The sequence below is a fragment of the Macaca nemestrina genome, chromosome 20 (genome assembly GCF_043159975.1).
Source record: "Macaca nemestrina isolate mMacNem1 chromosome 20, mMacNem.hap1, whole genome shotgun sequence".
NCBI classification, from domain to species: domain Eukaryota; kingdom Metazoa; phylum Chordata; class Mammalia; order Primates; family Cercopithecidae; genus Macaca; species Macaca nemestrina.
The window spans coordinates 16,126,315-16,140,971 of record NC_092144.1 but is presented as its reverse complement, the minus strand read 5'-3'; the positions used below and the strand labels follow the sequence as shown (position 1 = coordinate 16,140,971).

The 14,657-nt window shown below is 57.3% G+C and overlaps 2 protein-coding genes across 6 annotated transcripts in view; one reads left to right on the top strand and one right to left on the bottom strand.

Moving 5' to 3' along the window:
• LOC105492066 (C3 and PZP like alpha-2-macroglobulin domain containing 8) overlaps positions 1–4,474 on the top strand; it is a 118,947-nt gene extending 114,473 nt beyond the window's left edge. For 2 of the 5 annotated variants that reach the window (XM_071087639.1, XM_071087638.1), the window contains 3 exons: positions 757–966; positions 1,097–1,247; positions 2,991–4,092. In XM_071087639.1, the coding sequence (XP_070943740.1) occupies positions 757–966; positions 1,097–1,247; positions 2,991–3,108 (479 nt within the window). In that variant the 3' untranslated portion in view covers positions 3,109–4,092. Of the gene's footprint in view, positions 1–756; positions 967–1,096; positions 1,248–2,986 lie in introns of all 5 variants that reach the window. The other 3 variants (XR_011617850.1, XM_011759046.3, XM_011758969.3) reach the window with 3 other exon arrangements.
• A 1,149-nt stretch (positions 4,475–5,623) lies between these two features.
• On the bottom strand, positions 5,624–8,585 carry LOC105492149 (F2R like thrombin or trypsin receptor 3). Its single transcript, XM_011759280.3, has 2 exons — positions 8,108–8,585; positions 5,624–7,833 (listed from the first exon to the last, which is right to left on the bottom strand). Exons 1-2 carry the CDS (start codon positions 8,214–8,216, stop codon positions 6,785–6,787), a joined length of 1,158 nt encoding a protein of 385 aa, XP_011757582.2. The 5' UTR covers positions 8,217–8,585; the 3' UTR covers positions 5,624–6,784.
• Between the last annotated feature and the right edge of the window lie 6,072 nt (positions 8,586–14,657).

The window sequence follows — 14,657 nt, the reverse complement described above, 5'->3', positions numbered from 1 at the left end:
GGGAGGCGGGGCTGGAGGAGCGGTCAGTGTGCAGGGGCGTGGCTGGGGAATGGTCAGTATACTGGGGGCAGGGCCAAGCCAGTGAGGGTGTGGTCACTGTGGTGGGGACTGGGCCCAGTGGGTTGAGGGTGGTCAGTGTGGTGAGGGCGGGGCCGAGCGGGGATGGGGAGGTGAGTGAGGAGGGGGCGGGTGTGGTTAGCGCGGGGGGCGGAGTTGGGGGTGGGTGTGGTCAGTGCGGGGGGCGGAGTTGAGGGTGGGTGTGGTCAGTGCGGGGGCGGAGTTGAGGGTGGGTGTGGTCAGTGCGGGGGGCGGAGTTGAGGGTGGGTGTGGTCAGTGCGGGGGGCGGAGTTGAGGGTGGGTGTGGTCAGTGCGGAGGGGGTGTTAAAGAGTGTGGTCAGGACCGAGGGGCCGGGGTTGAGGGTGGGAGCCGTCAGTGCCGAAGAGGTGGGTTTGGGGTGGGTGTAGTCAGTGCGGAGGAGGCGCGGCGGGGACAAGGGTTGTTGTTACAGGGCGGCCCAGACAACCGCTTTTAAAAAATCTGTTTCTGTTTTTGTAAGTATTAGGCAAATACCTGCGTGAAATTCCATGAGACCAGGGCTCAGGACCTCCCATTAACTGTCGCGCCCCAAGACCCACCGCGGGGGGAGTGGGCCCGGGCCCCAGGGACGTCTCCCCGACCCCCAGGCTCTGTAGGGGTGCGGGCAAGGTGCAGGGTGGGGGTCCTCCGTGCCCTGTCGAACCTGCGTCGTTCCCCAGGCTGGTCCCCCGGCGAATCGGGCCCTGGGGTGGCCCCTGAGGAGGAGGCGGCGATCACGCGATGCGGCTGCGACCACGGCTGCGGCGCCCAGGGAGACCCAGTGTGCGGCTCCGACGGGGTGGTCTACGCCAGCGCCTGCCGCCTTCGGGAGGCAGCCTGCCGCCGGGCCGCGCCTCTGGAACCCGCGCCTCCCAGCTGCTGTGCCCTCGGTGAGGACCCTAGCCCTTGCCTAGCCTTGGGGACCCCCATCGCTGCTGCTCTGGGCCACGGAACTCCTCCCCTCGGCCCTTGGGTCCCCTCCCGGCCACGCCCTCCCGACTGAGGCCCCCTTCCTTCCAGAACAGCCGCTGCTGGCCTCAGTGTCCTCCACCTACGGGGATGACCTGGCTTCTGTGGCCCCGGGGCATTTGCAGCAGGACCTGAAGCTGAGTGGAGCTGGCCTGGAGGTGGTGGACTCAGACCCTGAGCCCGAAGGGGAGGTGGAGGACAGGTGAGAGCTGGGCCCACCCCAGAGATCAGAGACATAGGCTCAGTATCTCCCAACCTCCCTCCCCTACCAACCTCCCTCCACCACCTGCCCCGACCCCCCACGGGCAGTGGGAGTGACTCAAAGGGTCAGAGGCTCAGAGTTCCTGGGGACAGAGTGGGACATATATCCTCCCTCCACCCTGGCCCACGCAACACCCACCAGCGAACAGCTGTGCATTTGTGTGTGTGTGTGTGTGTGTGTGTGTGTGTGTGTGTGCGCGCGCGCATACGTGTCAAGGATCCCTTATCCGAAATGCTTGGGACCAGAAGTGTTTTGGATTTCAGATTTTTTCAGATTTCAGAATGCTTGCATGATATAGCAGCATCCCTACTCTAAAAATCTGAAATGCTCCTATGCGCATTGCCTTTGAGCACGTCAAGTTGCTGCTCAAAAAGATTTGGATTTTGGAACATTTCAGATTTAGGATTTTTGGACTAGGGAAGCTTAGCCTGTAGTTAGCAGCGTGTGGTTTCCTCATGGGCAGATTTGTGTAATCTCAACCATAGTCAGCAAACATCCCATTTGCACAGAATCCTTCCAGCTGCTCTTCCATAACTTCACCTCTCCCCTCAACACCTGCAACCACTAAGCCATTTTCCCCCTCCGCGTCTGTAATTTTGTCATTTCGAGAATGCCAGGTAAGTGGAATCAGAGCGGATAATCTTTGGAGCATGATTCCCTTGTGTTCACCTGTGGTGTTTCGTGTATCCATAGTTCATTCTTTTATTTTTTTTGAGATGAAGTATTACTCTGTCGCCCAGGCTGGAGTGCAATGCCTCAATCTGGGCTCACTGCAATCTCTGCCTCCCAGGTTCAAGCGATTCTCCTGCCTCAGCCTCCCCAGTAGCTGGGATTACAGGGGCCCACCACCATGCCCAGCTAATTTTTTTGTATTTTTAGTAGAGGCAGGGTTTCACCATGTTGGCCAGGCTGGTCTTGAATTCCTGGCCTCAGGTGATCCACTCGCCTTTGCCTCACAAAACGCTGGTATTGCAGGCATGAGCCACTGTGCCCGGCCTATTCTTTTTATTTTTGAAACGAGGTCTCACTGTATTGCCCAGGCTGGAGTATAGTGGCATGGTCATGGCTCACTGCAGCCTCAATCTCCTGAGCTCAAGCGATCCTCTTGCTTCAGCCTCCCAAGTAGCTGGGACCACAGGCACACACCACCACGTCCAGCTAATTTGTGTGTGTGTGCGTGTGTATGTATGTGTGTGTGTGTGTTGTAGAGATGGTGTCTCTGTATGTTGCCCAAGCTGGAGTGCCATGGCTGTTCACAGACGTGATCATTGTGCACTGCTGCCTCAAACTCCTGGGCTCAAGCTATCCTCCCATCTCAGCCTCCCAAAGCTTTGGGATTACAGGCATGAGCCACTGTGCCCGGCCTGGAGTTTTGCATTGCTGGGTAGTGTTCTATGGGTAACTTTTTGATTTGGTTGGTGGTCTGACACCAGCTGTTACCCTCTTACCGCACGTGAACACCCAGAGCCCATCACCGTAGTCCACTGGGGCAAGGAGGCAGAGTTGTGCAGTGCCAGGCCTGGGCCATGTATCCCCCTCCTAGTTGGGGTTCTGCCATCTAAATGAGGAGGTGGCAGCCGGCCTGAGCGCTGTGGAGGTGGGTTCAGGAAATGGGTGTGGGGTCCCATCCCAAAGTCCTGGCAGTCTCATAGGAATCTTTCTCCTTCTCTCCTGGCCAGTCAGAGCGGCTTCTCTTCCTGACGGCTGCCCTGCTCAGAGCAGGACGACACTATCTGGCTGCATCCTGTCCCTATCCGCCTGTGACTCTGCCTGGTGGGTGGGCAGACCTCGGCCCAGGTGACACCTGCCTCTAAATGAACCCAAGGAGCAGAATGGCAGAGATCTGCCCGTCCCTAGGATGGGACTCGGGGCCCAGGTGTGGGCTCAGCAGTCACCAGAGTGGTGCAGGGGGCACAACTGGAGGTCCCTTGGGAGACCCCCCGACTTCCTAGCTACAGCTGGAACTCCAAGCACCCCAATCCCCCAGCCTTGGAGCTGGGCATCATTTTCCTGGGGCCACGGCGGCTCCCACAGCCTGACATTCTGTTCGCGGGAGAAGAAACGTTCCCAGAAAGCACTTGTGTGGCCAAAAGCTTCTTTCTGAGCAAACACAGTGTGGACTAAATTAGCAAAACATCCAACCTATGGGCAACTTCAAAACGGAACAGGCCGCCTTTCTCTGAAACACAAAGCCCTGGCCTCCCTTTGGGGCACCCAGGACCCCGAATTGCCCTAAGTCTGTCCCAGCTCTCGAACCCTCTGCCTTCGCCCCAGGGGACCTCGGGCTCACATCACAAGGCCCTGCGGGGAAGCAGGTGACTCTCAGCAAATGCACTTTCAGCTTCCGGCTGCCCGGGCTGGGTGACCCCGGTGCTTCCTCACTGTGAGTTCCTGATGTCCCCGTGCCCAGAGGACCAGCCCACTCCCAGGGCCCCCAGGTCCAGAACCTGCCTGCCTTGGGGGGCCCGACCAGCTGCCTGCCACCAGCACCAGCAGACTTTGATTCCCTTTTGTGACCCCTGGCACCTGCTTATGTCTGCATTTGCCCATCTTCTCCGGGGTGGTATTTATTTCAGCCAACACTGCCTAGCCCTGGTCTCTGCCAGCACGGAGGCCCCTCGCTGCCTGAGAGGTCAAGGTCTGAGGCTGCCCTGGCCTGTGAGTTCCCCACCCCTGGCCCCCATCACCCTACAAAGGACAGGCCCCTTGACTCCTTCCTCAGCCTGAGGCCCGGTGCCCACTTGCTGTAGAGGATGTTGTAAGATAAAACCTCATCTCCAGGGTCATGGCCAGGCCTCGGCCTCCTGCAGTCAGCGGGAACCTAGAACACAGCACCCAGAGCGCCAGCCCGTTCCACAGATGGGGCCAGACCCTGGCCCCTTGGAGACGTAGTGGCTGGGTGGTGGGGGCCCACGGGCCAGGGCTCCTGGGCCCCCATGTCTTCATCTACAGCCCAGCCTTTCAAAGTGGTGGGGAGGAGGGTTTATGGATGTCAAACACCTGCACCCTGAGATAATCCTACAACCACATGGAGTTGTAGGACCACAGCTTGGTCCTGGGGACCGCTCATACCCACACACCCAGCTTGTGCCTGTGGTTAACAACTCAGAAAACTCTAGTAAATGATCACTCGAGGATATTGACATGAATACACATCACTGATCTTACATGTTCTGGGTTGCACGTGAACTTTGTGTGTGCGTGTGTGTGTGTGTGCATGTGTGTGTCCCAGGCACCTGACACCCCCAGCCCAGGGCTGCCCAAAGTTGGACTGATCAGAGACATAGACCCGATGAGGAGCCCAACAGTGGCCCCCCAACCCTCTGCCTTGCCCCTGTAGTTCATGCCCCAGTGGTCTTTGAAACTGCCCCGTGCCACTCTGTGGAGTGAGCAGCGGTGTCTGTGTGTGTGTGTGTGTGTGCACCAGGTGCTGAGGCTTCTCCCCTTCCCCGCACACCAGCTGTGTCCTCCGTAGACACTGGTATGGCCCCTTGTGGCCTGTCCCGTGCAAGGCTTACAGCCGGCTGCCAACATCCTGGCAGAGGGGAGTTCAAGGTCTGCCATACCCAAACCCCCCAGCACACACTGTCCACCCCCACCCCCATTGTCCCACCTTGTCCCTGGTGACATTGACAGAAAGTGAAAAGAAGGATCAGCCTGCAGGTGGGAGGAGGAAAAGCGAGGGTCCCCAGCAGCCAGGGGACAGCAGGAGTCTGAGCCATGCTAGCGATGGGTTTTGGGGAGCAGAGTTGGGGGTGCTATTCTGGTTGCTGAAGAGAAATCCCAAAGCCAGAAGCTGGTGGGCATGAGAATGGCCAACCAGGCTCTGGGCCTGGTGGGGCCCCAGCGTTGGGCACTGGGGATGGGGTGCCCTGAGCCTCCTGGGCAGGAACTTGCAGTGAGTCTCTGGGGAACGCAGCCCCAGCCCCAGCCCCATCTCAGACACCAGCGTGTCGTGGGCTGCATCCAGTGTAGAAAGCCGAGCCAGAGAGGCTGCCAGGGCCCAGGAAGCAGCGTTTGATCCTGTTTCAGTTTCCTGGGCTGCCCTGACAAAGCACCACGCACCAGGCAGCTTAAAACAACAGGAGTTTATTATCTCACAGTTCTGCAGGCCAGAGTCCAAGGTCAAGGTGGCGCAGGGCTGGTTCCCTCCGGAGGCTGTGAGGGAGAGCCTGTCCCAGGCCTGTCTCATGGCTGCTGGTGGCTGCTGGCTGCACTTGGCGTCTTGGCATCCCTTAGTTTGTGTCCATCCGTACCACTCCCATCTCTGCCTCTGTCGCCACATGGCTTTCTTCTCTGTATGTCTCTGTGTCCTCTTCTCTTTTTTTTTTTTGGTGGGGGGGTGGTGGGGGGGTGGACAGAGTCCCTCTTTTGCCCAGGCTGGAGTGCAGTGGCACCATCTCAGCTGACCACAACCTCTGCCTCCCAGGTTTAAGTGATTCTCCTGCCTCAGCCTCCCCAGTAGCTGGGACTACAGGTGCCCACCACCACGCCTGGCTAATTTTTGTATTTTTGGTAGAGATGGGGTTTCACTGTGTTGGCCAGGCTGGTCTTGAACTCCTGGCCTCAGGTGATCTGCCCAACTTGGCCTCCCAAAGTGCTGGGATTGCAGGTGTGAGCCACTGCACCCAGCTGTCTCTCATCTTCTTTTTTTAATTTTAGTTTATTTTTGAGACAAGGTATTGCTCTGTTGCCCAGGCTGGAGTGCAGTGGTACAATCATAGCTGACAGCGACCACAACCTCCCAGGCTCAAGTGATCCTCCCGCCTGTGCCTCTTGAGTGGCTGGGACTATAGGCGCGTGCCGCAATGCCTGGTTCGTTTAAAAAAAAAAATTTTTTTTTTGTAGAGTTGGGATCCCTCTGTGTGGCCCAGGCTGGTCCCAAACTCCTGGCCTCAAGCAGTCCTCCCATCTTGGCCTCCCAGAATGCTGAGATTATAGGCGTGAGGCACCACACCTGGCCATCTCTTTTCGTCTTTTAAAAATTGAATTAAATTGATTAATTAATTTAGAGACAGCGTCTCACTCTGTCACGCAGGTTGGAGCCCAGTGGTGCATTCTCGGCTCGCTGCAACCTCTGCCTCCCGGGTTCAAGTGATCCTCCTGCTTCAGCCTCCTGAGTAGCTAGGATTACAGGCACCCGCCACCATGCCCAGCTAATTTTCGTATTTTTGGTAGAGAGAGAGTTTTACCATGTTGCTCAGGTTGGTGTTGAACCCCTGGGCTCAAGTGATCCATCCGCCTTGGCCCCCAAAGTGCTGGGATTTCAGGCACGAGCCACCAGGCCTGGCTTCTCCTTATCTTATGAGGACACCACCCACACTGGATGTAAGGCCCACCCTTCTCCAAAGTGACCTCCACTAGTGACAGTTGTAATGATCCTATTTCCAAATAAAGTCACATTCTGAGGTCCCGAGAAGGACATGAAGTAGGGGAAGGGACTCTGTTCGACCCAGTACGGCCTTCCCCACTTTGCGTCACCGGAGCAAAGAGGAGTGGGTGCCCATGCCCTGGCTGCCCCCTTCCGCAGAGGCCTTGGAGGCCACGGTGTCCCCCGGCGACCGTCGGAAGAGCCCTGCCCGCACCTTGTCCCTGAACTCGGCCGACACGTAGTAGTAGACGAAGGGATCCACGCAGCTGTTGAGGGTACTCAGTGCCAGGCTAGGCACGTAGGTGCCGTAGAGGTTGCCCCAGGCGCTGGGGCTCGGGTCCGAATAATGCAGCAGCAGCAGCAGGTTGCTGGGCACGAAGAAGGCCACGGCGGAGGCCAGCACCACCGCAGTCAGCCTCAGCGCGTGGCCATAGCGCCGGCCGCTGGCCGCCAGCGTGCGCAGGGTGGCCCCATAGCACAGCAGCATGGCCAGCAGGGGCAGGAAACAGCCCAGCAGCGCCAGGCAGGTGAAGGCCGGTTGCCAGTGGGAGGCCTGTGCGTCCAGGGGCAGCGCATCATGGCAGAGCACGCGATCGGAGCGCGCCAGCCTGAAGGTCTGCCGCTGCAGTGTCAGGGGCAGTGCCAGGGCGGCTGCCATGAGCCAGGCAGCCACGCAGAGTCCAAGGGCCAGGCGCCGGCCACGCAGGGTGCGGGCCCGCAGCGGGTGCACCAGGGCCAGGTAGCGGTCCAGACTGATGGCAGCCAGCAGCAGCACCGAGCCATACATGTGACCGTAGAGTGCGGCCGTGGCCAGGCGGCAGGCGGCCTCCCCGAAGGGCCAGCGCTGGCCACGCAGGTGGTAGGCGACCCGCGGGGGCAGCGCCAGGGCCAGCAGGAGGTCAGCGGCCGCCAGGTTCATCAGCAGCATGGTGGAGGGCAGCCGAGGTGCCCGCGTGGCCAGTACCCACAGGGCCAGCCCGTTGGCCGGCAGCCCCACCGCCAGGACCAGCCCATAGAGGGCGGGCACCAGCCTGGTAGGCACCCAGCCCAGAAGCAGCGCCCGTGAGCTGTCCGGGAGCTCTAGGATGTCACTGTCATTAGCACAGACTTGGCCTGGGTAGCCGCGGGGGGCCGGCAGGATTGAAGGCGTGCTGTCTGTGGGAGAGAGGGGACGTTGGTCAGTCCCCGCCTCGGCGGGTGACAAGAAGCAGCAGGGAGGGAGGTGCTCAGAGCCTGGGATCTGCCCTAGTGGGAAACAGCTAGACATGACACTCAAGGGAATAGCCCGGCCCTGTGGGGTCAGGGACGGGATGCAGAGTGGGCTGGGCTGAAGCCCCAACTTCCCAGCCTCCCCTCTCCCCAGCTCTGGGCCCCCAACTCCATCACTTGTGTAAGCCCATCTCTGCACCCTAAGGCCAGAACCACTCACCATCGCCGCCTCCGGTGCTCCCACCCTCGTCATAGACGCTGGGGGTCTGGGTGCCGCCAGACAGGATGAACCCCAGCACCAGGGGCCACAGGAGCAGTCGCCCCCACATGACTGCACTCAGGCTGCTTTGGGCTGTGGCCTCAGGCTTCCTGCTTTGCCGGACCCTGAGCCCTAGCTTCTGGAGCCTGAGCGGATGAGCAGATCATGCCAGGGGAGATAAACCGGGAAGGCCGCCCCTGCCCCCGCAGACTCACCAGGGCCGCTCGCCAGCCAGCCCGTGGGAGGACTGGAGTGTGGGTTATGGAGGCCGGGGTGCCCCAGCTCGCTGTGTCCAGCCGTGGCGCCTCCCGGGCACCCAGGTGCCAGGCTAGCAAGATACAAAAGGGGTCCCAGCTGCAGCCAGCACCCCCAGTCCCTGGCCAGCCCAGGAAGCATCTGTGACTCAAGTGGCCACTTCCTACCAGCTGGTCACATCTGCAGCCACTGTTCTCATGACAGCCCTGTCCTCATCCCAATCCCCACGCCCATCAAGGGCTCTGGGCCCTTCCTGAAGTCACGCCCCCACTTCCTACCTCTGGTGAGCAGGATAAGAAGAGCCCTGCTAGGCTGGGCGCAGTGGCTCACGCCTATAATCCCAGCGCTTTGGGAGGCCACGGCAGGCAAATCACCTGAGGTTGGGAGTTTGAGACCGGCCTGACCAACATGGAGAAACCCCATCTCTACTAAACATGCAAAATTAGCCGGGCCTGGTGGCATATGCCTGTAATCCCAGCTACTCTGGAGGCTGAGGCAGGAGAATTGCTTGAAGTAGGGAGACGGAGGTTGTGGTGAGCCAAGATCGTGCCATTGCACTCCAGCCGGGGCAACAAGAGTGAAACTCCGTCTCAAAAAAAAAAAAAAAAAAAAGCCCTGTCCTGCTTCCCTGGGTCAGAGGTCAGAGGTCACAGCAGGTGAGCCACACACCTTCCCTGGGTCAGAGGTCAGAGGTCACAGCAGGCGAGCCACATACCCTGAAGTTCCCGCCGTTCTTGGCAGGTGCTGTCCCCGGCATGGCTGTCTCCCCTACAGCTGCCCGTGTGCTCCCTGGGCAAGAGCGAAGCAAGGCACTCATACAGGGCTGCCCTTGTGAGTGTGTGGTCAGCCGAGGATAGCTGAAGCGCTCTCAAGGTTCAGCCAGAGTCCCTGACGCTGGGCTCGTGCTGCTCTGGGGTTCTGAGGGGACCCTTGCTCTTGCACTCTGGGAGGTGACGAGTCTCGCTCTGTCACCCAGGCTGGAGTGCAGTGGCAAACTCTTGGCTCACTGTAACCTCCACCTCGTGGGTTCAAGCAATTCTCCCACCTCAGCCTCCTGAGTAGCGGGGACTACAGGCATCTGCCACCAAGCCCAGCTAACTTTTGTATTTTTATTAGAGACGGGGTTTCGCCATGTTGGCCAGGCTGGTCTCGAACTCCTGACCTCAGGTGATCTGTCCACCTCGGCCTCCCGAAGTGCTGAGATGACAAGCATGGGCCACTGGGCCCAGCCCCATCCTTGTTTTTTTGTTGTTTTTCTTTTTTTTTTTTTTTTTGATGAGTCTTACTCTGTCGCCCAGGTTAGAGTGCAGTGGCTCGATCTAGGCTCACTGCAAACTGTGCCTCCTGGGTTCAAGCGATGCTCCTGCCTCAGCCTCCCATGTAGCTGGGACTACAGGTGCGTACCACCACGCCCGGCTAATTTTTGTATTTTTAGTAGAGATGGGGTTTCACCGTGTTGGCCAGGTTAGTCTCGAACTCCTGACCTCAGGCATTCCACCTGCCTCGGCCTCCCAGTGTTGGAATTACAGGCATGAGCCACTGTGCCTGGCCCCAGCCTTGGTTCTTGAAGCACCTCTGCTCCTGTCCTGGCCCACCACAGCCTGGGGCCCCAGGTGCAGTGACAGGGGACCCTGAGTGAGGTGGTCAGGTTGGAGGGTCCCTGAGCCGGCCTCCAGGGAGGCCTCCCTCCTCTAACTCCAGCACATCCCCACTCCTGGGCACCATCAGATGGGGGCTCGTCGTGCAGATGAAGAAACTGAAGCTCAGGGGGTACCCCTTCCCTCTCCTGCACAAAGCCCCTCAATGTCCCTCCCTGCCTCAGAGAGGCCTCAACCTGTCGTGCCCTGGGGGAGTCCAGTATAGGTGGTTCTGGCCCCAGTGTGCTCAGGGCTGGGCTACAGGGGATAGGGGACAGGGGTTGGGGGGGTCTGGGAGCAGGAGGGACTAGTTGGGGGCCAGGGTTGGGGAAGATAAAAGGAACTAGGGATTGGGGAGGGAGGGGTCCAATGTGGCCGTTTCCTGCCTGGGGAAGCCCTAATCTCATCACGCACTTGAGCACTTGGGGACCAGCCAGGAAGTGACTGAGCAGAGTCCTGGACAGAGTCAACACCCAGCTCTAGGAGGAGACACCGAAGCCCAGAGAAAATCTAGCCGGGACAGGGTCTCAGAGACCTTGCTCCTGTTTCTGGGCAGTTTCCACAGCCACCGATGACAAAATCAGCTTCACGTCAATGACTTGGGGAAAGAGGTGTCTGAGGACACCTTCCACACGCAGGAAACCCACGCCTAGGCTCCTCCCTCCATCGTCTTCCCTGTGAGCAGAGCGGGAAGCTGTATAGGGAGGCTGGCCACACCGGTAGTTCGGCGATGCTGGGGCAGGGTGGTTTGGAGATGATGCATCAAAATAGTGATGCATGGCCGGGCGCAATGGCTCACGCCTGTAATCCTAGCAGTTTGGGAGGCCGAGGTGGGCGGATCACGAGGTCAAGAGATCGAGACCATCCTGGCCAACATGGTGAAAACCTGTTTCTACTAAAAATACAAAAATTAGCCAGGCATGGTGGCGCACGCCTATAGTCCTAGCTCCTCAGGAGGCTGAGGCGGGAGAATCGCTTGAACCCAGGACGCAGAGGTTGCAGTGAGCTGAGATCACACTACTGGCACTCCAGCCTGGGCAACAGAGTGAGACTCCAACTCAAAAAAAAAAAAAAAAAACTCAGGCACAGTGGCTCACACCTGTAATTCCAGCATTTGGGAGGCCGAGGCAGGCGGATCACCTGAGGTCAGGAGTTCGAGACCAGCCTGACCAACATGGAGAAACCTCATCTCTAGTAAATATACAAAATTAGCCAGGTGTGGTGGCATATGCCTGTAATCCCAGCTACTCGGGAGGCTGAGGCAGGAGAATCACTTGAACATGGGAGGCGGAGGTTGCAGTGAGCCAAGATTGCGCCACTGCACTCCAGCCTGGGCTACGAGAGTGAACCTCTGTCTCAAAAAAAAAAAAAAAAAAAAAAAAGTGACGCACATGCCCTTAGACTCCAGGGTTCCATGTCTGGGAATTTCTGCCAGACACACGCACAGGAAGATGTCCTTGGGAGGATATCCACACAGCAGTGCAGAGCAGGGAGGTGCCCGCCAACAGCCCCATCCCGGGAACAACACGGTGGCAGCACGGGCTGTCGGGGGAACCCCAGCAAGCAAAGGTGACGATGACATTGCCCCGTCAGGCACAAGCTGTACCGGGACGGCCCAGGTACTTCCCAGAGGATGCTGGGCGCGACAGCTTTGGAGAAGAGGAAACCATGTGTCTGTCTTGTACTGTTGGAATTTTCTGTACACTGTGTTACTTTCCATAAAAACTTTTTTTTTTTTTTTTTAAGATGGAGTCTCGATCTGTCGCCCAGGCTGCAGTGCAATGGTGCAATCTCAGCTCACTGCAACCTCTGCTTCCTGGATTTGAGCAATTCTCCTGCCTCAGCCTCCCCAGTAGCTGGGATTACAGGCGTCTGCCACTATGCCTGGCTAATCTTTTTGTATTTTTAGTAGAGACGGGGTTTCATCATGTTGGCCAGGCTGGTCTCGAATTCCTGACCTCAGGTGATCCACCTGCCTCAGACTCCCGAAGTGCTAGGATCACAGGCATGAGCCACCACGCCTGGCCAAAATTTATTTATTTATTTATTTATTTATTTATTTATTTATTTAGAGATGGAGGTTCCCTCTTGTTGCCCAGGCTGAAGGTGCAATGGTGCTATTTTGGCTCACTGCAACCCCTGCTTCCTGGATTCAAGCGATTCTCCTCCTTCAGCCTCCCGAGCAGCTGGGATTACAGGTGCCCGCCACCATGCCCGGCTGATTTTTGCATTTTTAGTAGAAATGGGGTTTCATCATGTTGGCCAGGCAGGTTTCGAACTCCTGACCTCAGGTGATCCACCCATCTCAGCCTCCCGAAGTGCTGGGATTACAGGCGTGAGCCACTGCACCTGGCCAAAAACTTATTTTCTTTAAAAGGGTAGACAGCCAGGCCGGGCGTGGTGGCTCAAGCCTGTAATCCCAGCACTTCGGGAGGCCGAGGCAGGTGGAGCATGAGGTCAGGAGATTGAGAGTGAAACTCCATCTCTACTAAAAATACAAAAAAAAAAAAAATTAGCGGGGCATGGTGGCGGGCGCCTGTAGTCCCAGCTACTTGGGAGGCTGAGGCAGGAGAATGGCGTGAACCCCGGAGGCAGAGCTTGCAGTGAGCCAAGATCGCACCACTGCACTCCAGCCTGGGCGACAGAGCGAGACTCCGTCTCAAAAAAAGAAAAGAAAAGAAAACAAAACAAAAAAGGCAGATAGCCTTAGGCCGGCACAGCGGCTCACGCCTGTAATTCCAGTGCTTTGGGAGGCCAAGGTAGAAGGATTGCTTGAGCTCAGGAATTCAAGACCGGCCTGGGCAACATAGTGAAACTTTGTCTCTACAAAAAATCAAAAAATGAGTTCGGAAGATCGCTTGAACCCAGGAGGTCGAGGCTGCAGTGAGCTGTGATTGCGCCACTGCACTCCCACCAGGGAGGACAGAGTGAAACTCTGAAAAAAAAAAGGGCAGCCTTAGAAAGTAAGGGAATTCTGACATATGCTACATTGTGGATGAACCTTGAGGACATTATGCTGAGTGATATAAGCCAGTGACGGAAAGACAAATGCTGAGTCATTCCACTCATGGGAGGTCCCTGGAGTGGTCACCTCCATAGAGACAGGAAGTAGAATGGTGGGGTGCCAGGGGCTGGGGGAGGGGTATTAGGGAGTGAGTGCTTAAAGCCACAGTATTTCAGTTTTGCAAGATGAAAGAGTTCTGGGCTGGGTGAGGTGGCTCATGCCTGTAATCCCTGCACTTTGGGAGGCCAAGGCAGGTGGATCACTTGAGGTCAGGGGTTCGAGATCAGCCTAGGCAACAAAGTGAGACCCCCCCCCCAATCTCTACAAAAAATATAAAAATTAGCCGAGTGTGGTGGTATACACCTGTGGTCCCTGCTCCTCGAGAGGCTGAGGTTCAAGGATCGCTTGAGCCTGGGAGGCAGAGGTTGCGGCAAGCAGAGACTGCGCCACTGCCCTCTAGCCTCGGTGACAGAGCAAGACTGTGTCTCCAAGAAAAAAAGAGTTCTGAAGATAGATGGTGACAATGTGAATGTACTTACTGTCACTGAACTGAACACTTAAAAATCATTAAGATAGGCCGGGCGCGGTGGCTCAAGCCTGTAATCCCAGCACTTTGGGAGGCCGAGACGGGCGGATCACGAGGTCAGGAGATCGAGACCATCCTGGCTAACCCGGTGAAACCCCGTCTCTAGTAAAAAATACAAAAAAATAGCCGGGCAAGGTGGCGGGTGCCTGTAGTCCCAGCTACACAGGAGGCTGAGGCAGGAGAATGGCGTAAACCCGGGAGGCGGAGCTTGCAGTGAGCCGAGATCCGGCCACTGCACTCCAGTCTCGGCGACAGAGCAAGACTCCGTCTCAAAAAAAAAAAAAAAAATCATTAAGATAAATATGGTATTATGTGTATTTGACCATAATTCAAATAACTTTTTTTTTTTTTGGAGACAGAGGCTCGCTCTGTTGCTCAGGCTGGAGTGCAGTGACATGGTCTCAGCTCACTGCAACCTCCACCGCCAGGGTTCAAGCGATTCTCCTGCCTCAGTCTCCCAAGTAGCTGGGATTACAGGTGCGTGCCACCACACCTGGCTAATATTTATATTTGTAGTAGAGGTGGGGTTTCACCACCTCGTACTTCTGGCCTCAAGTGATCCGCCTGCCTCGGCCTCCCAAAGTGCTGGGATTACAGGTGTAAACCACTGTATCTGGCCCTTAAAATAACTTTTTTAAATGGGGAAAAACTGGCGAACAGGCGCAAGTCAGTGGCGTGTCCTGGATTTCGTTGTCCTCCAACCCCTCAGGTTCCCAGAAGCTCCTGGTTGTAGCCTCCACTGTCTCCTGCCTTCACTGCCCCCAGCAAAAGGTCGGGGTCAGGGAACAAGTTAGAAGCCACATAGGCAGGCTGGGTGCGGTGGCTCATGCCTGTAATCCCAGCACTTTGGGAGGCCGAGGCAGGCGGATCACCTGAGGTCAGGAGTTCAAGACCAGCCTGACCAATTTGATGAAACCCTGTCTCTACTAAAAATACAAAAATTAGTGGGGTGTGCTGGTGTGTGCCTGTAATCCCAGCTACTCAGGGAGCTGAGACAGGAGAATTGCTTGAACCCAGGAAATGGAGGTT